At 44.4% G+C, this 25911-nt stretch overlaps 1 protein-coding gene across 2 annotated transcripts in view; it reads left to right on the forward strand.

Moving 5' to 3' along the window:
* SLC24A3 (solute carrier family 24 member 3) overlaps positions 1-25911 on the forward strand; it is a 144411-nt gene that overhangs the window by 88549 nt on the left and 29951 nt on the right. For both annotated transcript variants that reach the window (XM_026846480.1, XM_026846481.1), the window contains exons 4-6: positions 1307-1391; positions 3285-3388; positions 23917-23991. In XM_026846480.1, coding sequence (XP_026702281.1) covers positions 1307-1391; positions 3285-3388; positions 23917-23991 — 264 coding nt within the window. The remainder of the gene's footprint in view (positions 1-1306; positions 1392-3284; positions 3389-23916; positions 23992-25911) is intronic.

Genomic DNA, 25911 nt, shown 5'->3' on the forward strand with positions numbered 1-25911 from the left:
CAGAAGAAGTTGGCCTTTGGGGATCTAATTCTGGTCCTGTGACCTTCTACAATAGTTTTAATCCTATTTAAAATAATTTTCCATAAAGCTGTGTTTAATCAGGTTCCACAAGCTTTTATAACAGTGCAGTGATGCTGTTGTCTAATGCTTAAAAAGCATTCCTGATGAGGGCACATCTTTTTCTTTTCACTTTGTCCCTGTAGCACATGTACAAAATTTTTTATGTGTGTACAGTCAGCAGATAGAGTTACCTTCTCTTATGAGCCTAGAATATCCTTTGTGGGATCTTCAATTCAGATAAGGTTGTTGGGAGGATTTCTGCAGTCTTGTCTCTGTGCAAATGTACTTTGGTAACAGTAAAGTTGTAGAGAAACCCTGCACCACTACAGAGGAAGAGGGGAGAGGAAGGCTTTTTCCATCCTACCAGGCTGGGTGTGCTGCTTCAAACAGCCAGTTCTGCTGGGGAAGCATCCCCACCACCCTCAGCTGTCTTCCCCTTGCTTGTGCAATGGCAGTCACTGACTCGCATGTGTGCAAGCAAGCCAGCTTTGTGTAGTAACAGCTCAGCAGTTTATGGCTGTATGGTGGGGGGTGGCTTTTTTTAGCTACTCATTAAACCGTGGAAGGTGCCAGCAAGGCATGTGGTCTTTAACAGCCTTGTCGCGTTTCTGAACAGTGACTTGTGCAGATGGAGCAGTGGGAATGCAGAAAACATAAAGGAAGTAATTAACCAAGTAAATCTTTGGAAACGGCATATGCCAATGAAGTTTTCATGGAGTAGCGGGTCCTTTCCCTTCCAGAAACCCCTATTTTAGATAGTCCCTGAGCGCTGCTAGGGGAAGGCTGTAGTAGGTAAGTATCTTCAGTGGTGATCCAAGTGAAAGGGGCTAAGGTTAAATGTCCGAGGCTGAAGTGGTACCAAGGAAGGCAAGTGAGGGTGAACCAAGCCTGAGCTCCAGCCCTACCCTTTACAGGCCAAAGTAGACAAAGTAAGGTGTGTATTGTTGGGGTCATGGAGGAGACAAAGAGCAGTGACTAGTGAAACTCCCTCCCTGTTGTCCAGAGTACTGCTCTTTCTCTCCTCTGTAAAGGGTATCATAGCCACAACCTGCCTTCTCTACAGGGGGATGCTAACTTAAGTAGGCAATGCCCATGATGACTTTTGCCCCTATACTTAAATTTTATTAACATAAAACTTTATACATATCAGTAGTTTACCACTCTTGGCAGACAGTTTAACGTTTCTAGTTTAATTCCTTCAGCCTCTCAGTGTTGTAATCAATGACTCTGATGTGTTTTTCTGCAGCGCTTGCATCTTAGCGAAGATGTGGCTGGGGCAACTTTCATGGCAGCGGGAAGCTCTGCTCCTGAGTTGTTTACATCTGTCATAGGTAACTAATCTGCTGCTGCTTCTTGAAACCTCTGCGTTTCCCTGGCTATTTTTCAGAGTTGAAATGGGATTGCTAAGTGCCTGTAACATTAATACCTGGCCCTTCCCTTGTGGGCATACATAGGACTAATTGTGGGGAATCCTCGCTAGATGAAGTGGCTCTGAAAAAGTGCCATTATCCCACAGTAGGTCTGCCTTGGAAATAGTTTGGTCTGACCCTGTCATGTCAGGGCTGGTAGGCAGTTCACCATAACTGTCCCTTAATCTACCTTGCTGTAGCACTGCCAAACTGTACAGCACTGAGCTCTGCATGTGCAACCTTCTCCCCTCCTATCCACCTCCTGTGCTACCTGCTGCACCTTCTCCAGGATGCAGCGAGAAAGGATGCACCTCCAGCCTCCTGGATTGATACTCAGGTGAACTCTCTGTGTCCCCAGCTGCAGATTCTCTGCCATCACCTCCACTCTGGTTATTCTAACACCACTTTCCTCTGGGAAAGACAGAGTGAGGAGGAGAAGAGGATTTGAAATGCTTTCTCACAGCAACCAGTTGGTCAGAGCATCACACTACTAAAGCAGCTCTCTGTTTATGGGAAGTGTGATCAAGGGATTCAGCAGTCCTTAAGTGTGTGAAACCCGGGAAACTTGTGTGGTCCTTCAACAGCCTTGAGTCAGATGTTATAAAATTACACTGTATGTATGCTGTTTGGCTCAAGGGGAAAGTTTTCTTGCAGTTTTACTCACCCACATCTCTATTGGTAGATGATCACCAGAGCAGCAATTGGGAGGTTAAGGTGGGGGAGAATTATTCTCAGCTTAAATACTTTCTCTAGAAGATATTTCCATTTTAGTCACAGCTATCAGATGCAGAGCACAAATTAATTCACACAAAGCTACATACTCTGCAGAGAGGTCTGATTACACAAGCAATGCCTTGAAATGTAGGAACTTGAACTGGACCAAGTTAGGGTTGTGTTCCAGTTAAGGATAGTGCAGTAGGAGGGTGAAAATAAAACCAGATTCCTTCAAGCAGCTTAGAGCAGGCCTAACAGTCAGGTCATTATCTTTCAGTGGTGTAATCCACCAAGTATGGAGTGTCACTTGGTGGGTGACTGCTTCTGTGTAACATGTTTTGGAGAAAAGGATAAAGTGGGGAAAAATATCTAAACCACACTGGCCAGATAAACACTGTTTGAACCTTGAAAGCAAGTGGTGAATTTAAACAGACTGACAGCTAGCAGGAGATGGAGTGTTATTTTTAGACTGACTTCCGAAGGAAAGATTTCTGTGTAGTACCATGATGCATGTGTCTGTCAGTTCATCTCCCTCACCATTAACCTCATTGGCCAATTTTAACCAAATTTGACAGAAGAGCTCTGAAAGGAGCTTGTAACGTAGCTCCATAACTCATCCTGAGAGGTATCATTCAGCTTGCAAGTAGCTAGTGGCCAGGCAGCTCTGAACCAGCTCCAGCTCAAGCTGCCTGTCTGTTGAAGCTGGTAGGGATGGGGATATGGGGAAGGGCAGAGTACCTGTGAGGGGATGTCTTATGGGAGATAGTTTCCTGCACATTTGTGTCCAACCAGCTGCTCCCGTGGAGCTTACTGGTTTTTGTGATGTGTATTGCCATAATGCTGAATCACAAGACCAAGAGGTTGGTGACTTAGACATGTCTAAGGTATTTGGTTTTCATTAGACAATCTGTCAAAGTCACCTCAGAAAGCAAGTTCTGCCACCTTTATTCACCCTAGTTCCTTTCTCTGCAGTTGCCTTGTTAAATAAGAGAAAAAGTGGCAGAAAAGGTACATGCCTTTAGATTCATTAAAGGGGTGTAAGGTCTGCAATTTTTTATGTTCTTTCCAATTTACACAGCTTGCCTTGAACTTGTTTTCCAGGTGTTTTTATCACAAAAGGAGACGTAGGTGTTGGAACCATCGTAGGCTCGGCTGTATTTAACATTCTCTGTATTATTGGCGTGTGTGGGCTTTTTGCAGGACAGGTAAGAGCATTTAATGATTCCTAACAGTTCTTGCTTCATCCTGTGCCTTGGCTGTACTGTGAAATCAGCTGCCAGGTTCACAACCTTGCCACAAATTTCTCTGGCTTTGTTATTTTTAATAGGGACCTACACTATTCCTCTTGCATTATTGAAATGAAAAGCAGAACAGCAAATGCCAATTCAGGCGTTTTAAGCTGCCCAAGATAAGTGGGTGGTCAAAGGAATAAAAGTTGGTTATTTAACACCTCCTCTTGGTAGCTATTGAAAAAGACATTGTGGCGTTTGTATCTGGTTCTTTTAGACCAAAGGAGCCAGGAAATGTCTGTGCCCATCTGGTAAAAAAGAACTTCAGTGAGCCGTGCAAGATGCCTCTGATAGAATGATGACACTTCTAGAGCAAAAAGATGCTGCCTTTGTGCAAGACAGCTTGAGATATGTGTGTTGAGCCAGCACAATGTTGTTGGTGGCTGGGATGACTTATGAAGTTCTATGAGAAAGATAATGGTCTTTGCTTGTAGTTTATTTCTTTATTTATATCCAGAATCACAGAATGTTTTATGAGGAAAGGACCTCTGGAGGGCACTGATCCAAAGCCCTCACCATCCCAACGCCCTCAACTCAAAGCAGGGCTGATTTCAAAGTTGGATCAGGTTGTTCAGGGCCTTGTCCAGTCAGGTTTTGAATACTTCCAAGGATGCTCCAACTTTTTTCCTCTCTAGCAGTAAGGCTATCCATTCCTAGTATAATTTCTGACTGTTTTGCAGCATGTCAAACGGCTTATGACAACACAAGCTATTCATCTAAAATTAAAGTAATTAAGTTGTGAGATCTGAGCTGCTGTCTGAATTGCAGACATGATTGACTGTATAATTAAATATCTGAACCTGCGTTCATCTTAGCACTTGCTAACATGCCCCATATTTTTATAATCTCATAAAATGTTCTTTGAAATGTTACTGTGCAGACTGATTTGTAAAGAGGAGAAGCAGGTTAACATTATCAATACAGGGCAATAGGATAACTAGCTTAGGAAGAAGAACTTAAGAGAAGGGGCTGGTATAACATGATCAGTACGAGGAAGTGTGCAGAGATATTGGGCTTTCCTGGGCAAGTTTGTAATCCAGTTTTATTTGCATTAGCAATGAACTCTTTCAGGATGAAGGTGAACAATTTCACTGTGAAGAGGCTTCAAGAAGAGCCCATGGTGGTACTTTTTAGCCACCTAAGCTCCCTTGATTTGCATGGGAACATGCAGCTGGAAGGTACACATGCTCAATATGGTTGTGGTTCTGGTCTTTACTATAGAAGTCCAATTGATTCAGGCCAATTTTAATGTCCAAAGCTTTCTCAGGGCATGGAGCTGTGTTCCCCAGAGGTATTCTCCAGTAATCAGTAGGACTTTTTGCTTAGGTTGCTTTTTTTGAGCAAATGAAGATGATGAACTGTTTAGCACAGTGGCAGAGGAACTAATTCTTCTGATTTTTACTCTCCACAGTATTGATTGCAGGCTAAAAATCTAGTTACAAATCACAGCTTTCAGTGGAAAAGGCTTGCTAGAGATTGGGAGTTGAGAGAGAATGTCAGTCATCCTGAGAGACCATTTACAGGTCAGACAAAAAACCCATGTTTGTTACTGAAGGATGTAACACAGCCGTAATGTTCTTGTAAATACCTTCCGCCTTCCAGGCGTGGTAGCTTTCAGAAGTTCAAACGGGGAATTGGCTGCTGTAAGTCATCCTAAGCATGGTCTGTGAGTCTCTCTCAAGCCAAGAACTGAGACTTCAGCTATTTTTTTCCCCAACTTCGTTTTCCCTGACTCTACTAGTGGTTTCATCAAGTCACTTAACATCTATTTGCTGCAGTTTAATTCACAGAGAGGGCTGAGAACTGGAATGACTGATGTCACTTCATGGAATCACGATTTAAATTAGTAAATAAGAAACTTCAGTTTAAATAATTACAATATTCTAGATGAAGGTCTGTTTTGGTTTGTGCTTTTCATTTTTTCCCACTCCCAACCCTTCACCAAAGTCATTCACTTTCACTGGTGTAATTAATCTTTTTGTTTTGTGTTAGTATTACTAGGAATTTGGGTTTATTAGGAGTAATGTCGCTATAGGTGCACTAACACAGGTGGATTTGAATTCTGATGGGACCTGGATCTCAGTTTTGAGTTGCCTTGTAATGGGCCTGGAGGCAGGCCGTCAGTCTAAGCTGCTTGCTGTGCTCCAGCTCTGTTAGAGCAGGGTTTTCTCTTTTGAGCTCAGACCTGTGGAGTCAGCAGGTGGAGTCCTCTGATTTTCAGATGAGACCAGTGAGTCAATGGACTGGGATTTACCAGCCACACTTTGCTGTCTTGTGAGCCTTCCCCAAGGCTGCTCAGGACACAGACCTGTTTTCTGGGACTCCTGCTCTGGAAAGCAACATTCAGGCATCTCAGTTTGAGGCTGGACGGCTTTCAGGTTGGTCAGGTGGAAGGAGAGAAGCAGAGAATTAAGCCTGTGACTGATGATGCTCATGTGGCCTTCGTGATCATCAAAACCTGTCATTAAATACTCTGCTGTCAGGAGGTGGCTGCTGCAGATTGCCAGGGTGGACAAGGAAGGGTTATTGCTCTGTTCCCTCTCTGTTTTACACATGCAATGGCTTTGACAGGGAGGAGACAATTTCAAGATTATTTCACTGCTGATTTCTGCAAGGGACAGCATGGGGGTGATCTCCCCCTTGCCTTCCTGTAACACCTGCCAGCAGTAGCAGCAGTGTTCCAGCCAGAGCTTTTCAGTGTCGATGAGGGCAGTTTGCAGCTGCAGTTGTGGTAGCATGTTGGGGTCCTACTAGCTGCTGTTCGGAAGCTGAGTGGCTTGGTGATAGCAGCAGTCCTGGAGACGGATGAAGAGAGTGTGAGCAGCAGCATTCAGTAAGCTGTAACTCTGTGGCTGGGCTGTTTCATCCCCTTCTGGGCTGCTCAGCTCGGAGCTGGGGGAAGAAATGTCTCTGTGCTGGCGATGTTGGGTCAGCTCCTTGGAAGCAAAGTGCTTGAGAGCGCTGCATTGCCTGTGGGTTGGCAGATCCAGGACTAAAACCTTCAGCGACTTCTGCAGCATTTCCATACGCACTCTTTATTTTTGCAGAACTGTTCAGTATCTTGAGAAAGTCTTTGTTTTGTTTTGTTTTGTTTTCTGGCTGGTAAAAGGTTTAGTTAAAGAATACTGACCAGCTCTCTGCAAGATATGTTTTATTTTTACATTACGTTGTAGTACGTATGTGCTATGCTGGATGTATTATTCTTTGACTTAGGAAAATACTGGGTTTGGCTACATGCACCTTGTTTAAAAAAAAGAAACAAACCCACAACCCCGAAAAGCTGGTATGCATTTTCTTGAACACCAACTCTGATTATTTTTCTAGTGGCTGGTGAGTGCACACTTCTCAGAATAAATCAGAATAGACATCCCACTGCTGGAACTGGAGAAGGAAAGTGTGGTGCTGACACCTCTATATGACACTACACACCTAAAAACTGCATTAAAAGACCATTGTTAAGGTTGAAAGTCAAACACTGAAAAGTTAGAAAATAGCAGTGTTAAGGTTCCTTGTGCAACCTTAATTTGGCCCCCTGGGGTGTATGCATTATTGTACAGTCTTTAATTACAGGATCCCATGCTGGTTTCTCCACAGGATCGCTGCCTCCCTCAGTACACAGAATGGACTTTGCTCACTTAATGAGCAGCTATTCATTATTTTGTTTTCTCTTCATTGTTCAGTGTGTGCCCTTCTGCCTTATTTACCAGGCTCTATTCAAGCCCTGTTCCAGAGGCAGAATTATTAATTTCCTCTTGAACTTCTGCCGATCTCGTTGCTATTGTATCTGAGCAGTTGATGAACAATTAATTAATTTTCCCCAAACGTCTGTGAGATGAAGGGATGTTTTAAAGATGAGGAAACAAAGCACAGAGAGATTAAATACAAAAGAATAACTTGTCATTTTAGGGGCCAATTAGAGCTGGCACGGGCCTGTTTTTTCCCCCGAATGTATAGCATCCTGTGGCATGTTCTTTGTTCAGAGGACAGCTCCCTCTGGCTCCACATGCTGCTCATGCTGCTCCACCTCAGCATTGCACAAGCGTTCCCTTGCTTGAGCTGACCTTGGTTTCAGGGGCTATACAGCCCAACTCTCTTCGGGAGCATTCGGCTGCTTTAGCCACATGAGCCTCTTTTCTTCTCCTAGGTCCCAGCTCATGCTCCACCTTTTGCAAGGGAACACACAAAACAGCTCTGTTGTCATGAGCCCTGGCTTCATCCCTGAGACCATTCTTGCCCTGAATTAAGCAAGTCACTTAGCTGCTTCATCTCCTAACATTCAGTGTTTGCTTTTGCTAGTGTGATGATGTTCCTTCTGAGTACCCAGGTGCTGCAGGTTTCTTTCCATGCCCCACCCCTCACCAATTCTTGAGGCTTGAGAGAAGAGCTTTCTCCAGACAGACTTTTTTCCCCAGTCATGGATCCACCCCATAGCTCACTCTCAAGGATCCAGTTTCCCCCAGTCCCACAGTGGTCTAGACCCTTCTCCTCTCCCCACTCCTCTGCTCTGTGGCTCCTTGACCTAACTTCTCCTAGCTAACTTTATCCATGCCTTTGGAGGTACAGGACCCTGCTGTAGAGCCAGGGCAATCACATTTTCTGCTGCTTTCATCTCCTCTGCCAGTTGCAGACTTTGGAGTACCCCACAGGCAGTTCATACTGGAGCACTTGCGACACATCCTGCCCTTTCTCTGCCTGCAGCTGAAGGACCCTGCCAGCTCTGCTTGAGGCAGCCACCGTGAGAGTCTTCCTTCTGGGTGCATCTCTGAAGTCTTTAAAAGGCCTATAACATGGTTCCCTTAGCCTACATGGCAAGTCTAAAACGGGAAGCCCCTCTGTGCCCACGTGTTCTCCTTGTTCCAGATGCCCAGCAGGTCACAGGCTACACTGCATCCTGATTTGACACACTTCCACTGTGCTTGTCACCTCTGTCTTCAGAGTAGGAGGCTTCCCCATCCACACTCAGAGCGTGTGGGAATCGGTGTTAAAGAGCCTGAAGATCTTGGCCACCCTGCCTGCAGGCACCCACTCAGGTTTTGCTGGTCCACAGCTGAGCCCTGCCTGTCTCTTGCCCTGGCTCATGTAGGAAGATGCTGCTGGGAGCTGGTGCTGTGTGAAGGGGAGAAAAGTGCTTAATGCTTAGCAGTCAGTCTGAAGTAGCTTGGGAGCAGCCTGCCAGAAGCCCTCAAGCAAGGCAGTAATTAGAAAAGCTTCCACTTCATTTCTTTATTTATGTATTTAATTTTGAAATTTTAAGGAATTTATCACCTTGGTAGCTAGAACCCCAGTCCTGCAAGCAATTACTGCCAAACTCATTTCTGCAGACTGAACTGCTTGCAGGATGCATATCTAAAAGCCACACAACTTGTTTATACCATTTGCTGTTATGGCTCACTTTAGAGTTTCCAAGTAACTGTGGTAGTGTTGTAATGTTCCCGAAGAGCTGCTCTCATGCTGAAGACCAACTGATGTACATGAAAATTAGCTTTAGTATATTCTGCTTCTTTTTCCTTTGTGACCAGCCAGAAAGGACAAAGTTGGGCTGGAAAATGGATGGGTTTGAATAATGTCAGCAGACTGGGGATATTAACCATGTGGCTGATGTACGCCAGCCCAGAGCTGAAGTTGTCTGTGTTACAAACTCTAGGGAAGGATTAACAAATGCAAGCAAGCAAAATTGCTTTAAACAACCATAAAGACATTTCTGTTAGTGTTAAGTATTATAAACATCTTGTCTCCCTTGTTTGTTTTTAAACAGTACTGAAAATTTGAAAAAGTTTCAAATCCAGTGTAAGTCAGAGACACCTTTACCCATCGGACCCATAAGAGTTGGTGGGCTTCTTACTAATTTCAAAACCCAAGGTGGTTCTAGATTATTTTAAAAATATTCATGCCATGGTTTGTTACTGGAAAGTAAACTGTGTGTTTCAATAGCCTGGAAGTGATTTGGTTTCCTTTTCCAATTAGTGTTGATGACACTTGGTGGGTCACCAGTGAGGATTCTGGACTGGAGTGATTTATTTTTTTGTTTCTGACTTTTTTCACTGATATGAGCAATGAAATCTCCTGAAGTCTTTATCCTTGGCATGGGAGGATTTTCAAAAAGTGACAATTGGTGCAGGCTGCCTGCATTTTTGATGGCCAAACCAAAATTACCTGTGAAGATGGGATTTTCTAAACAAGCATCCACGCTCTGAAAATCAGATATTCTAAAATTATCTTAAACTGGGCCACTGGAAGCTAAAGAACTCAACCTCTGATGCATTTTGAAATCTCTAACCAAGGCATATTTAGAGAGATAGATAAAGTTGGGGGTGGCTGAATGCAGCCCACTTGGCTGTGGCAGTGAGCCTTAGAAACTTTTCCTTCTTGCTTCTTGCATCCTGTTGCGATATTCTTCTCATTTCTTACATGCACACACACACACCCCAAGGAAGATTTGCTTTATTTCATCTAGGCAGTAGGTGCAATTTTTAAGCCATAGATGGTTTTAGTATATGGGAATATATTAAGAACTGTCCTCATTTCCCAAATGCTGATGTAGTGCAGGGTGGATGTGCCTGTAGCTGTTTCCTCAGTTGTCTCTATGCCTGTGACACTCATGCATATTCTTTCAATTGTACAGTGAAGTCACATAATCCACATAATAAACACATTGTTTATTTAGCTGCTGTGTCTGCTTTGCTTTCTACTGGCAAAAAGAGGGTACAATAAAGTAAGAGAATGCTGCAAGAGATGAAATGGTAGCAGATGCAGCCCTTCAAACATAAGTTCAGCAACATTTCATGGGGATGTGTGCTAGATAGCAGGGAAGAGAAACAGGCATAGAGCCTGCCGCCTGCATTGTGATGGATTGCATTCGGCTTTTTCCATGATTGCAAACCAGCTGCCTATGGGGAGGTTGACCTTAGCCCAGGGTCCCCTTCAAGGCTCAGTCGCTCTGTCCTGTCTTCTTTCACTCTCGTGTTTGTGCTTCACAAATTCTGCCCTCCTTCCACTGCCTTCTCGTCATCCTTGGCAGCGAGGATGTGGGATTCTCGGAAGCAGTCAATGCTTGCTTAATTCAGCTCTCATTCAAGCCAGCACAAGTAGAGTTTGTTCAGTTTTGAAAATTCCCCCATCCAGATTCTTCTCTTCTTTGTAGCTCAGCTGTTCTCTCCTGCATGTCATCCAGTCCTCCTCTGTTCTCACCCAGCACTGAACCGCAGCCTCTTTCAGTGTTGCAGGAGAGGATGAAGGATGAGAAGAGGTTAGTGAAAAGTGCTTAAGTGAAAGCAGTATAACCATGAGTTGCAAGCCACTCCAGGACTAAACAGTAATTTTTATTCTGCATAGCTTCATTTGTTAATTACCATTTAACTGCTGTGTTTTTCATTTGATTTCTAGTTTCTCTATTTCACCTTTCACTGGAAAAAGACAGGCTGCTATGAGTGGAGCAGGGGACTGTGAATACTGGGTTGTGCCAGAGGCATTCTTGTATTTTTAGAGGCTCATGCAGTTATTTCTTCTGTACAGGGGTGTATTGGTGGCCAGGTGTCATTCCTCAGTATATTGAAGTTAAAAAGGTCTACCTTGACTGTTTGACCTGCCTCCTTCTGTTCCAGTGGTATTCTTTGACCTGAGGAAATAAACTAAATTCAGAAGTCTCTCCTCTGTCCAAGTCATGGCAAACCCTTGTGTAAGCTGAGGATGCCTCTCAGAATTATTAGCTGACATGCGCTCAGTTTTATTTCAGTGTGAAAATATACGTAAGATATAGGTGAAGAGATGAGACAAGAAATGGTGAAGAGCTAAGACAAGAAAACTGAACAGAGGTTTAATAACCAGGGAGAACATTGTTTACTGAAGAGACTGGGACTTTTGTAATCTATTTTTAACCTACTTCTGTCATACAGTTAGCTTGCATGCATCTTAATCTTTTAAGCTTTAATTTCACTGACAACAAGTAATTCAGACTGGAGTCGTTACTGACCTTCAGCTTTATGATTGCATTCATGAGCTTTTTTTCTCTTCCTTCTCCTGGATTGTGGAGGAGTTTTGGGAGGGAAGAGTTGGAATGTTTTTTTTCTTCATTGGTCTGTGACCATCAGTGGAAAACATGTAAAACTGTCGAGAAGTAGGTTAAGGAGAACTTAATGCCAACCGTTGGGACTGTTCACTGCTTTTGGCTTTTTGTGCTGACAGTGTCTTATAGTGACTATGGGCCTGCTCTTTCACTGATAGAAGCATGTTTCAGACTTGAAAGCAAGAAGGGGACAGAGTAATAAGCCAGACAAGGATCCAGCACTGAGACTTCCACTGAAGACAGAATTTCACAGAATCACATAATTGTCTAGGTTGGAAAAGACCTTGAAGATCATCCAGTCCAACCATCAACCTAACATTGACAGTTCCCAACTACACCATATCCCCAAGTGCTATGTCGACTCTGCTCTTAAACACCTCCAGGCAATTTGTCCCAGAAGCCAAGACTGTGGTCGTGATGAGAACGCAGAGCTTCTGGTATGGTTGTGTGTATGTGAAACTCCAAGTATTGGAAGAGCAGAGGGGGAATGCTGGCAGTGTCGTTCCTGCTGTCCTACGCAAAACCAGGCAATCAGTAAGCAGTTTGGACTGCAGAGAGGGCAGAAAGATGTCGATCAAGTTTGAGGACTGAGACACATAAGTTTATATAGAGATGCTGCCCAAGTGTCCTCAAAGTTCAGAGCCTGCAACCTTTCTGTATGCCCTAGTCAAGTCCTTGCACACCCCCAGAATAGAGGATGCTCCCAGCTGCCAGGCCAGCAGCAGAAGTTACCTGCTGCCTTGGCTCCCTTCCATGCTGATGTCTGGGCAGGCAGCTGAATAGGATCCTTTGCCTCTTGCATCCTTCTTTGTGTTTTATCAGAGCAATCGAGGAGGATATTCGCCCACTGTAAAAGCAGCAGAGTGCTTCTTTTCCCTATGATTTTCCTGCTGGGATGTTTGGCTCTGGCAGACAACAGACTCTTGAGTGATAAAGCAAATTAGATTCTTTTCCAGGTTCTCCTTTAACACAAGTGTTGTTATCTTGGAAATCAGAGATTTGTGGATTTATAGCAGGTTTGTAGCCATTGTGCAAGAAAATGTGGTTTGTGTTAACTATGCAGTCTGTTAACTAGAAAACACTGAAAGTGACTTAGTCCTGTTCTCTGTGAGTATCATCTCTTGTCTCCATGATGCTGCTACATAGCATGAACTAGTATGTGGTGAATAAGCTCTGTTAGAGCTACCTATTACACCATAACCCTTTTGGTCTCCTTTTGGAGTGGGCTGACAAGTTTTACAAGCATTTTATGATTCCCAAAGTAACTTTATTTCCCAGAACTAGGCCAGCCGCATGCATGAAATCAGTATTCCTGCACTAGGCATCAGTTTAGCAAAGTGTCTAATAAATGCTTAGCTTGAAGCAGGGCTGCTTGCATCATTTCTGTCCAGTGAGGCATGCAGGCCTAGACTTCATGGGGTCAGGGCCCTGGCATCTGCATCTAAGTCGAACCAGTAACCACACAGTGAGGTCAGTGCGATTTCTTTTTCCTCACGTGGTTGTTGTTGCTGTTGTGATAGCACCTAGCAGTCTCAGTCATGGATTAAAACTCCACAATACATTTACACTTTATGCAAATACAGAGCCAGAACATAGCTCTTGAACCTGAAAGCTGGTAATCAGAGTGTATGATTGGAGACAACAGGAGAGACCAAGCGGCAGATGGGAAAGCACAAGGAAACCACGATGGAGCAGCAGTGTGGACACAGCAAGCCAGCTGCTTAACACATAATGAGTGATTCATGGGCTGGCTGTGTGGGCACAGGAAGGGTTTGGCATTGGTGAGGTCTTTATAGCAAACTCCTCTCGGGCCCAGGGACAACATGACAGTACTCATAGAAGACTCTTTTGCTTCAGGAATATGTAATTGGGACTGGTGTAATGGGCAGATCAGGTTGCTGAGATTGTTGTCTGGATGGTAAATGATCCAGGATTGGTCTGGCCATCATAGAAGTTGCTGTGATTTTTTAATATTAGCATTTCAAAACCTTCTTCGCAGCTACAGTCAATAGTAGGATACAGATAGGGGAGGCAATCTGACGAGCTGAAAATAGATTCCTATCAGCATCAAAACAAGTCTAGTTCCTAATTGCCACTAAACACCATCACCATTTGAGGTCAAGTTTTATCTGTCAAAATTCACACACGTGAATCAATACTGTGGATCTACCATTGGTAGGATTTTTTTTCTTAAATCATTTGTAGTGTAAAAGCAAGAGAAATCACAAAATCTGGATTTATGTCTGACAAGGGCTGGACAGTCTGAACAGACTGGGAAACATTTACCCTGTGCCATCCTGTACCATTTCTACTGCTGTCCTTGAACTCTGCTGCAAATCCTACACAGAATCGCCTGTGGTCCAGGAGACATCTGCAAATGCAGGTCTTCAAGGTCCTGCTGTCTTGGCTCTGTGGGAATCTGAGCTAAAAAGACACACTGATCTGAATAACTCATGGATGATTATGACTACCAATTCAGTGGAGAAATATTTTTGGCTTTGTCCTGAGGTTTGGAGACAGTCCACTGTTTCCATTCTGAGAATGTCACAGAGACGGATTGCTGCTGCAGTAACGAAAATATCAAGAGCTGTTTAAAAAAGCAAATATTCTTGGGGAAATAATGAGAATAAATTGAGTTGGTCTGCAGTGTATGAACTGGGAGCCAGAGTGACAGTTGAACTCTGCAGAGAATGGCTAACCAGTGGTAAAATTAGGGGGCTGGTAATTGGAAGGAAGCTTTCCTCCCAGTGAGTCCATTAGATCAGAGCTTCTCAGCAATTACTGGCTTAGAGAGACGTGTATTTTAAGGCCTGGAATTTTTTTGGCCTGACCTGTGCTCATATTTTATGTTTCACTGAAGTTCAGTTGGGAGGGTTGTTTAGTATCGGTCAAAGCCCCAAGTAAGCCCCAATGCTACACTGTGGGACTCTGGTGTCTTTGCCAGGAGGTACTCTGTAAAGATTACAGTCCAGGGACTGAGATGGATACTCGTAGTGTCTTGGGATGTTGGGACAGCTGTGACCTCAGCATGTCAACAGCAGGGAGACATCACTGTGGAGTATGGAAGGGAGTATCTCTGTCTGCTCCCTAGCATTCAGTCCAGGACATCCTACTGTGCTGATGTCCCAGCACAGGAACCTTCGGCTGTTGACTGCTGGCTTTCCCGGAAGGCTGCACAGGCGACAGTGGCTTTCCATGCAGAAATCTGTCTAAAATGTCAGCTGTTGCAGAATGGTTCAGCATGCTAGGAGGGGACATGGGATCAGGGACTCCTGCTGTGCTGTCATGAGGTGATCCCTCATGCATTTGCCTGGCAGTTTGGCAGCCAGCGTCACCTATCCTTCACCTACGCAATGGGGCTGTCCCAGCTGGAGTGGGAGGCTGTTCCAACCAGCATGGAAAGCTTCCCCTTTGCTGTGGTTTCTCATGTCTCTGCAGCTCCCTGACCCCAGCTTCTCATGAAACATCCAGAGGTGTTTGGATCTTGCTCTCACTGATGTTTCTGTTCTCTCCAGGGACCATAAACTGGGAATAAGCACGACTGACTCACAGGTTCATGTCTGAGTCTGGCAGAGGATCACTAGGGAAGCAGCAAGGGGGAAAGCATATCCTGTGATCTCTGCTGGAGTTGATTTAGAGTTAATGCTTATTAGTTTCTGATTGACTGATTTGCTTATTGCAGGTAGGATGTAACAGTGCCTAAAAACAAGGGAAGTTTTGTGAAAATTAACTTGCAGGTCCTGATGGTCAGGCAGTTCCTCTCTTTGTAAACACTGCTGGAAGATTATAGTAATTACCTTAAGAAATTCCTTCCTGCCTTACACCTTCATTACAATTGCTATAGGACTGATACATTTAACAGTGCGTGAGAGAGAAAGCATGTGCAGAATATTAAACATGCTGTTGCTATTTCCCACCTTCTGTTTGGTCATGACCTTTCAGACAGCAAAAAGTCTGCAGCCTCTGAATCACAGACATCTCCTTTAGCACTCCTTTGCTGTTTTTCCTGGTGGCTGAACAATGCCAGGTGCTGCGGGCTGCTTTGCAACAGGGAGTACCTGTCTTCACCCTGCCTGCATCCTCAAGGGGCTGCCTCTGGAGCCAGCAGAACACTTCAGGCCCTTCTGGCAGGATTTGTCTTCTTCAGTGACAGGCAGGATTGTGACCCTGGTTCATGGGACATTTTACTAAGCAGATGAGGGAGATTTGGTTGAGATGAGTTGACCTCAGAGAAGATGTGAAATGCATTGGAAGAGTATCCCCAAAAGGCCAACAGTGTTGGAAGGAGGAGGCCAGAAGTCACATGGCAGGCTTCAGACATGGATGAAGGCTATAGCCAGGAAGATGCAATTGAGATGCCAGGAAAAATGTCCCACTGATGAGAACTGGGAACCTCCAGTGTTTAAGGACCAGTGGGCAGCCTCGGAGATCCTGCTGGGACTGTTTGGCTCATTCTGTGTCTGAATGACAGAGTGGGTCGAAGTGCCACCAGGAACTCACCACCCTCTACCCTGTACTGAGTCCTGGATATAGGATTTCTAGCCCATGTCTCTTAGCTCAAGCACAACCCCATGTTTTGCTGCAGGAATTATGCTGGTAAAAATTAAGCCTCCAGGTACTGCTGGGCAGGCTAATGAATAGTTCGCAGTGGCAAACAAAATAAGTGGATGCTGGCAAGATGATTAACACTAGGGCATAAAAGAGTGAAACAGAGAGAAAAACTATCCAAACAGTTGCATGTGAACAAGATGAGTATGTGTGAGAAATAAACTCGGTGCAACAGCTCAGTAAGTGTGTATCTGTAACATTTGTGGAGGATTTCAGTCCTGTGCAGTTCCACATGAATTTATTCTCCAGTGCTGCTGTTGGGCAAAAAAAATTCTTTTATCTCCTGTACAAGGAAGGGAGAGTGCTTAATTAAGTCACCTGAGCTTAGGCCATAGGGCTGGGAGGAGAACAAGGACTGCATTGCTTCAGTCCCAGGTGAACACTTCACCCTCCAGGCTAGCTGCCTTCTTTAGTATAACATGTGGACATGTCTCTCAGGAAAGATGCAGAGGCTCTGCAGTAGCTTCTTGCTGAAAATCAGAGGTGAATCTAGAGCCTAATTTAATATAGAGATGAATACAAATGAGGCAGTGTCACTCTCTCACATTAATATATGATGCCTCATTGATACCATGACCGGTGAGGATGAACGGACAGGTGGCAGGATCCTTGTAATTACCTGAGCTGAGCAAGCAGTTCTTAAAATAAGTTAAATGGCAGAGCCTGTGCCTTGTCAAGGGAAATTGAGAAGCCCTGAGAGATCAGTCCCTGTCAGGGCTGTCCCAGAGAGTGAGGCTCTTGACAGATCCACCAAAGGCAGTCAGGGATATTTGGCTTCTGAGAAGTCGGGGTTTCCCAGGCTGCTGTCAAGACAAGCAGAAAGAATTTGGCTTTTCTTGCTTTTCCGTACAGATTGACAGATGCCAGAGCAGCACAAAAGCTGAGGGGTCTTTTTAACTTCTCTGGTTTGAGCTGCTGTCTTATGAGGGGTGTTTCAGCTGGGTGTATTGGTCATGGGACAGGAGAGGGACCCTCAAGGTGTGGACTGTCCAGAGCAGTCTGCTGTGACCACCAGCCTAGTCATTCATCTAGCTTGCAGCCTGCTCACAAGTTGTCCCTGGAAGCGAGAGCTGACCCTGAGGTCAACCACCTCCTCTAGGATTGGACTTGTTTCTGAGGGCTCAGAGACTTGCCTGTCATTGCCTGACACATGGGCGTGACTCATCAGCTGTGCTTATATCTGCACAGATGCATACAGGACATAAGGAGTGGGAACAGGAGTGAGCCATGGCATATCGTGGTCCTCTGCTTGCACTGGAGGAAGCTTGGTGGCTTATTTGGTGAGGGAGGTTGGGTGCTGTCGGTGTTCACCCCGTGAGACATATGTGCCCAGGAGGATGCCAAAGTTCTGTTGCAGGAGAGCTCTGTCTGAGAGAGACACCATCTCTGTGGTGGACAGCAGCCTAGGCTAGTTGACACTGGTCTTTGTAACAATGTAAGGGCTTCAGGGGAACTGCCTCAGAGGTTGGTTTGTATTCCAGAAAAGTACCGTGATTTTTAAGTTCCACTGTTTGTGGGAAATGTAGGAATCCTTTTATTTCTGTCTCGTTCACATATATATCTCCTTAACTGCCATGACTTTTCAGATTTGAATGAGCCTTTGACTGTATTTAACTGAGTGAAAGGTAGTGGAATCTATGAATTTTTACCTGAACATGATGAAGTAGATTTTCTTCTTATTTCTACCTAGCACTGACACAGATGACAAACTGCTCATAACTTTAATTCCACAAATGAAGCATAGTTCTGTCTTTAACATAAATATCTGGCATACAAGGGTCTGTCCTTGTAGGCAGGTTTTGGTGTGTCCAATCAAGTAATTTCCCTCTCTCCCAAATACCTGGTGGAGAAAGTGTCTCGGTCATTTCATGGAAGATATTTTAATTTTCTGCTTGGCTTGGCTGAGCAGCTGTGACTTAAGGATGATTGGTTGGATTTGCATAAGGTCATTAAGATCCAATAATGATGTTTATTGCCAAGACATCTGCCATTTATATTCATGCAGGGCAAGTAAAATTAAGCCTCAACTAGTATCACTGTTATTACCAATGCAGTTAATGACAGTGAAACCCATCAACAAGTGAAGATTTCACAGCGGACTCTAGGTAATTCTCTTCCTGAAACTCAACCCACTGAAGTGATGGCAGTCTGTGTGAGCCCAGCAGACTCTCTTTAAATGAATGCTGATTTGGTTGTTACTGGGGTCGCATTTAGACAGAGGAGAGACTGGGATCCACACAGTACTAAGCAGAATCACTCCCACATTCTGGAACCATACATGCATTGTATCTGGATGGGTGAATAGCAAAATAGTTTTACGCCGTGAAGCTTCTCCCTTCTAAGGTCTCTTCACCTGATAGGCTGTGCTATGACCTGTCTATTTTCAGTGGGTCGCAGCAGCGCTTGAGTTTGGTTGCCATGAGGTAAAAACAAAGGCTTTTCTGGGAACGGAATTCTGCACACCATGAGGGAGTAAAGTGCTGCTGGATTTCATCTTCCCATCCTCTTCAGGATGAGAGCTGGTACCTGAGGTAGAGCCCTTTTTATTTTTGTGCAATTCCAAACACATAAGATATGTATTAACTACAAACTACTGCCAGTCTGATTTCTCTGAAAATCTGTCCCTGATCTCCACTTGAGTTCACTACTTACTGTAACATGGGCCAACAGGTAGTCATTTATCTTACTTTGACATGAGATCCTGTTATATTATCACATGGATGATTTGGAGGCGTGTCAAGGATTTGTTGAACAGTAGTGTCAGGAAAACCACCTCAGCTCTGAGAGTAGCTCCTGCAAACCAGGAGTAGCATGCAAGGAGATTTCCACTGCGTGTCTTGCTGCAGCCAGTTGAAGAGGCTGACAAAGCATGCTGCCAGCTGTTTGTGATGTTTCAGGGTGCCTGCAAGGTATCACAGTGAGCAAGAGTTTTGTCAGTCAGCACAAATGAGCATCCAAAAAACCAGATCCCAGCCTCTGTTAGGGTGGTGTAAGAGCTTCCCTAGTAACTTCTGTGGAGTCCAAATCAAAGAGGGGCAGCATGAAGACTGACTCACATTTTCTGCATCTGGATGCCTTTTGACAAGCCCTTAATGAGAATTTAAACATCTTGAATGAAAACTTGAAGAAGCTGTGAAACCATCCAGTTGCCTGCCTGCTCCTCTGGTCCTCAGCCTCGCAGAGCCTGGCAGTGGTACATACTCCCTTGGCTTCCCATCTCTGAGGAGGGGGAGAAGACAGCAGTAGGGAAAAGGGGCTTGTGTTCGCTGCCTGTTATCTCAACCTGTCTTGCAGCATTTCCAGGTAAAGCTGTCTTCAGTTTACAGTCATCTTTCACGCTGTAGCTGACCATTAAAAGAAAAAGCTGCTTCTCTGGAAAAGAGCTTTGTGACTCTCAGTACAGGCTCATTCAAATTATGTGGAACAAAATTCCAGACTAGTGATTAATTTGCAAGTACCCATGGACCCCAGAGCTGCACAGAAGGCCTAGCCAACAGCAACCGTGGTCAGTCACTAAGGAACATTTGCTTGTGATGCAGTGCTGCAGGAGATATATATTAAACTACATCTAATGAATTAGAGACGTTCTACCACTTCCCTTTAAAACTCATGAGAAATGTTCGTTTTTGCCCCAAACCACATTTTGCTGAACGTCAGTCTCTCTATCAAGATCTAACATCAATGAACCAAACTACGCATGAGAAGTCAGTAACAGGAAGGAGATGCTTCCAGCTGTGAGGCACTGAGTGGTGGATTCGCCATTGGTGTGTCTCAGTTGATCTCCACAGACTCTTAAAGGCTAATCGCTGTGGGGATTGTCTTAATCTTTTGACCCTTGCCCAAGCATTCCTGCCTTTCCACATAAACAAATTATGTTATTAGCTCTTAGTACCTGAAAATCTAGACCTTCTATGCCAGAGGGTAACAGAGAAACAAGATTAGGAAGATTGCTTCCAAAGCCTAGCATTTCCAGGCAGTGTTTGTGGCTGATCATTTATCCCAAGAATGTCAAGCAAAGAACGGGCTATGAGAGGAAGAAAAGCCCTGGAACAATTCAGCATGAAAATGATTCCTGAAGAACATGGATGTACTTAGATAATGTTCAAGATGCTTCCCCCAGAAAGTTAAACAGATAAAATATCCAGCAGCACGTGCCTCTCTGGACTGCTTTGTGCCTTCATTGGCAGCAGTAGGAGCACACACATCTTTACTAAGGTAGCAGCAGCCATATTCTGCATCACATGCTTCATCTTGGGCCCATCACTGTAAAGAGGGGAGCAGATGAGTAGCAGGCTTTAAAACAGCCAGCTGGATGGCCTCTGCCACCAGGTCTCTTCTGGATGGAAGAGCTTCTGCACTGCTAAGGGGAGAGGAATAATTTGGAAAACCAGAAGAGAGATAAGTCTTTTTTTTAAATGGTGAAGCCCTAAGATGAGACATGGAGTATATTGCCACTGAGGTCCTGGGTGCACTGAGCTAACTTAGGTGCCATGAGCAGCAGGTGCCAGTGTCTGATTTTTAGTGATTTTCTCCCTGGTGACTTATCTCCATGTGTGTGCTAGATGGTGAAGATTGTGTGTGCTGCATGGGGCCACTGCTTCAGGAGTTAAGAACTATAGAAATCAAGCTGAAATTGATAAAATCTTGATTTCTCTGCTCTCCAGCCCTTCAAAAAGGGAAATAAGCATTCTGAATAGTAAATGTTATACATAAGAGTTTGCAGGGTGAAAATTTACCAGTGAGAAACCAAATATCTAATATGGGTTGTTTTACCTATAGGAACAATGCTGCAGCTTTCAGGTGAGCATGTGCTATGGGTCCTCATCTGTGTTGGACTTGTCAGGAGTTGCTCTCATTTAAGCCTGGACTAAAGAGCTCTTCCTTTCAGCTCTGAGGGTGCCAGATTTAGTCCCCAGTGTAGTACTCAAGGGAGGGCTAATGGGCACTTGTCTGAGATTTCAATGTGTAACCTGACAATCAGTGCTTTTACAGCTGCCTCTTTATGCTTGGCTCCCAAGGACCAGCTCTCTGCTACATTACAGTATTGCTGATTTAAAACTCAAATTAGATCATGTTTTTACTCAATCTGATTGCTTCCCTGATTTCCCTTCTGCCTTAGTCTTCTAAACTGTAATTTAAGTGGTTTCCAGTGTATTAAGATTTATGTGGAATCCTTGGTTGCTGCAAGACTGTATGGCACAACTTAGGCATTCAGGGTCTTGACAGTTATAACTAGACATGATTCTTGTCAGCAGGCTAAAAGTACTGCCATTTCCCTCAGTGCTAATTAGCTCTTTTTACCCTTGGTGCACGTTACCTTAGGTGCACAGCTTTCCTATATCGGATTGTTCTTCCCAGTGATCAAATGGTTCAAAGACTTCAGTTAAATGACTTGTGCCCTAAGGAGAGCCGCAATTTAATTTCCCCGTAGTTACTGCATCAGGGAGACCTACTATGTTGTCTGTGAAATGTGAGCAGCCTGTACAAGTCCCAGGCGTGAGCATGTTCCCTTCAATCCAATCTGAAATCAATGCAAGAGTCCTTGCAATTCCCACAGTATCCTGGTCTATGAGTTCTGTGCACTAGGTCCCTGCCAGATAGCTGGATTTAAGCATCTGGATCTTAACGTGCTCATTCAGGTGTCTGAGGAAATTGAGCAGAACTATATTGCACGTTACCTTCAAGATTATTGTAGAGTATCAAAGAGCAGGAGAGTTACTGGCTTGACTCATAGTAACCCGGACATCTTGCTTTCACGGGTATGCTGTGCTGCATGGTGACACCCCTCACACCCAGGAGAGAGTTTATTAGATAGAATAGCGACAGTTGCCTGCATGCCTGTTCATATGGGATTTGTCATTTGTTTCAGAAATATTGTAACTTTTAATATACAGAGCTTAAGTTTCGAGCTATAAAATCCCCACCAGGATCCATGCTGAGAAAAGTGCATAGGACCTTAAGCAGCATCGTAAAAGCTGAGTGGAATAATGTCAAATTATTTAATAAACTCTTACAAAAATTGCTCAATCAAAATGAAGGGGCCACTATCCAAGATTTAATTAAAGATCTCTGAATAGAATTATGAACCCAAGTCCAAGTTTCTACATTTGGAAATTTCCATCATAAAGCATCTCCATTCATCTATCCCTACATGCATTGAAATGTATTGTCAGCTAGTATAAATCTAATCTGACTCAAAGACTTTAAAGGCCTGCTATTTTATTTTAGGTAGGAGTTTCTTACATGTCAATAAAGAGACTTTACAGTGGGCATAATTACATCCACTTTAAAAAGCCATAGTATTAAGAGGCTGCAGAGATTTTTAAGTATAATGGTCAGTATCTTTTCACAGCATTTGTTTTGCTAGCAGTACTGGAAAATTCCAATTTGTAAGAGTTAATATGCAGAGAAATCTGGGAAACTATTTTTGTTAGCACTCTGAAATAGGACCTTTCTTTAGATACCATAGAAATGAAAATGAAGTTACTGTTTGTTTGGCTGAATTCATGCACAAGCATAACTGGAGTATGTAGCCAGAAAATTCATTTATACATTCAGGGCCAGATCTAAATCAGTGTAAATTAGCCATCTCCCATTTGTCTTCTTGTGATTTACACCTGGGAAGTATGTGACCCACAGCATTTGAAATGCACGACAGAAATGCAAAATAAAGATTTGAGGAGAAGCTTGTATTGAGGGGACTTCCTAGGGCTGCAAAAAATACAATCATACTGAAGATGTTACCACCACATGACTGCTTGTAATCTGTCCTTTTGAATACTATTAATGAAGTTAGAAACTAACTTGTTCACTGATATTTTTTTTCTTCTAAGATCTGAATTGCAGGCTCGATCCACCTGCAGTGATGATTTCTCCTAATTTCCATGGCTTTGGAAGGTGTCAAATGAAATGAACTGCACAGCGATCCCATTTTGTCCTCTGTTGCATATAAATTCCTGGGTTTTTTGTTCTTAACTCTTTAGCTTGAGCATTTGTCCCAAAACCTGTGCAAATGTACATGGAGCTGTAGTGATACCCATCAGTGTGGTGGGTGAAGCCGTGGCTGTGCCGAGGCTCAGCCTAGCAACATACTGGGGATCTGGCTGCTCTGTGCTGTCAGCCTCTTGTTTCTGCAGTGTGATTTCTGTTGCCCACGTTATCCTCACCTGAATGAGTCAGCATAGTCAAGTTGACATTTTTGGTAAGGACAAGCCGGTCATCCAGCAATCTAAAATTCCTGTAGTGTATGAGATACCAGCAGCTGGACTCACAGTGGATTTACGCACACGGTGGTAGAACAAGGATGGGGAGTTCCCACATTTCTAGACAGCAGTTGGGGACTGTTGCTGCTGCTGCAGGCTCTGGGGTGTGTACAGGAGAGATTTCAGGGGGGAAAAGGATATCAGATAGCCGGCTGAGCTCATAGAAAACTTCTCTGTCATACGTAAATACCTGGGTCTTGATTCCCCTTTTCATGGCTTTGACAGCACTGGTGTGATTCAGCGTGTCTGCGACTTTGCATGGAAATCATCTGCTGCCTGTGACCTTATGCCTTTTACTCTTCAGATTTGGCCATCCCCCCATTTCCCTGGTGGCTGTTGCTCAAGCAGCTGCAGAAAGCCAGTGCGTTTCCTGGCTTGGGTCTCTTTTTTATGTCCTAGCATGCCTGGGGACAGTTCACACAGAATGACGGGCTTCTTTGGCACACACTGTTGGTGTGACAGTCATGCTGGTGTGAGCCTGGCTGACATCCTCTCTTTGACTGTTTTCCCAGGTCGTTGCACTGTCATCGTGGAGTCTCTTGAGAGATTCAATCTACTATACACTGTCTGTTGTTGCACTCATTGTGGTAAGTTTTTGAAGGCCCACGTGTCTACTGCCACCTGTAAAGGGTACCTGCTGATAAATCATAGTCTTGTAGCTAAGATCCTAGCTCCAGGAGTCATGTAGTTTTCTGCTTGTGGAATAATGTACTTGTGGTCTCCCTGGTTCTGTAGAAAAGCTTGGCCCAAGGGTAAGAGATGGAGAAGTATCTAGAGAGCCCAGAGTGATAGCTGGGGGGAAGTGCAGTGCACCACTCCCCGTGCAGCCTCAAAGTGCAGAGCTCAAATCCCGTGCTGCAGTCCCACCACCAGCTCTGGAGCACGTGCATTGGTCAGTCCTCTCTTGACAGCGACCCTCATGGCTTCCTAAAAAATGTCTAACTGACCTGTAAGGAGGCAGCATTTGTGCCCAGAGGAAAGAGGTCCTCAACAACTACAAAACAGTTTTTCCACACATAATTGGGATGGGTTATGTTCAGTGCACACTAGCAGCGAATCCTCTAATGAAGGCTACAGTTTCAGTAATTCTTAGTGCCACTCCTGTTTCAGCTTTCATCAAGCTCTGTAAGTACTCCGAATCTCTCAGAATTGGGCTATACAGTGAAAAAATGTTAACACTGACTAGCATTACCTTTGCAACCGATACCAGACAAAGTCAGGAAATGTACCAACTGAGTTTCCTGGTAACAGTTGCTACTTCGATTTTTTTTTTTCCCCAGCCTCGTCTAGGACCCTAGATTCTCTAAGAAAGGGTGATTTTATGAGGTTACGAGCAAGAAGGGAACTTTAGAGTCAAAAGATGAACACTTTCTGAAATTTAGGCTACTTTCATTAGTCACAGTTTCAACAGTCTGTTTTGTTGTGCCTTCATTCTGCACATGGCTATATACTATATATGTTCTGTAGGTGCAATCTTGTCTAATCTCAAACAGAGCGTTTGCCTCAACCTGTTTGTACTTTTATACCGCACACTGCAAGGTCAGCCTTTTTGCACCTGATTAAACTTATCTACATAATTACTAGGAACAAGCGACAAAACAAAAAACTTTTTTTTTTGCTTTGACAGTAACTTCATACCAAAAAGTGTTCCTAAACAACAAACTTGGCCACACACACTAATTGTAATAAATTACATTGCATAAGCTTAAATACATCTAGCAGGCATTCTCTTAGTTTACTCCACAGGAAGCACAGATGTGACCAGCTGCCAGGCATTTTGCCTCCTGTTGTTTGGATCGGGTGTTTCATAGAATTATAGAATGGGCTGGGTTGGACCTTAAAGCTCATCTAATTCCAAACCTCCTGCCATAGACAGGGACACCTTCCATTAGACCAGGCTGCTCAAAGCCCCGTCCAACCTGGCCTTGAACACTGCCAGGGAGGGGGCAGCCACAGCTTCTCTGGGCAAGCTGGTTCAGTGTCTCGCCACCCTCACAGGAAAGAATTTCTTCCTTATGTCATCTAAATCTACCCTCTTTCAGTTTAAAACCATTACCCCTTGTCCTATCCCTACACTCCCTGATACAGAGTCCCTCCCCAGCTTTCCTGTAGCCCCTTTAAGTACTGGAAGGCTGCTTTAAGGTGTCTCCGGATCCTTCTCTTCTCTGGGCTGAACAACCCCAACTGCCTCAACCTGTCCTCAGAAGGGAGGTGCTTCAGCCCCCTGATGATCTTTGTGGCCTGCTTTGGACCTGCTTGAGCAGGTCCGTGTCCTTCTCATGCTGTGGGCCCCAGAGCTGGACTCAGCACTGCAGGTGGGGTCTCACAAGAGCAGATCAGAGGAAGAGAATCACCTCCCTCGACCTGCTGGCCACAGTTCTCTTGATGCAGCCCAGGACACGCTTGGCTTTCTGGGCTGTGAGTGCACATTGCTGGCTCACAGTTTTTCATCTACTAGTGCCCCCAAGTCCTTCCCCGCAGGGCTGCTCTCCATCCGCTCCTTGCCC

This window comes from Athene cunicularia (genome assembly GCF_003259725.1).
Source record: "Athene cunicularia isolate RWA chromosome 3 unlocalized genomic scaffold, athCun1 chr3_part1, whole genome shotgun sequence".
Taxonomy (NCBI): domain Eukaryota; kingdom Metazoa; phylum Chordata; class Aves; order Strigiformes; family Strigidae; genus Athene; species Athene cunicularia.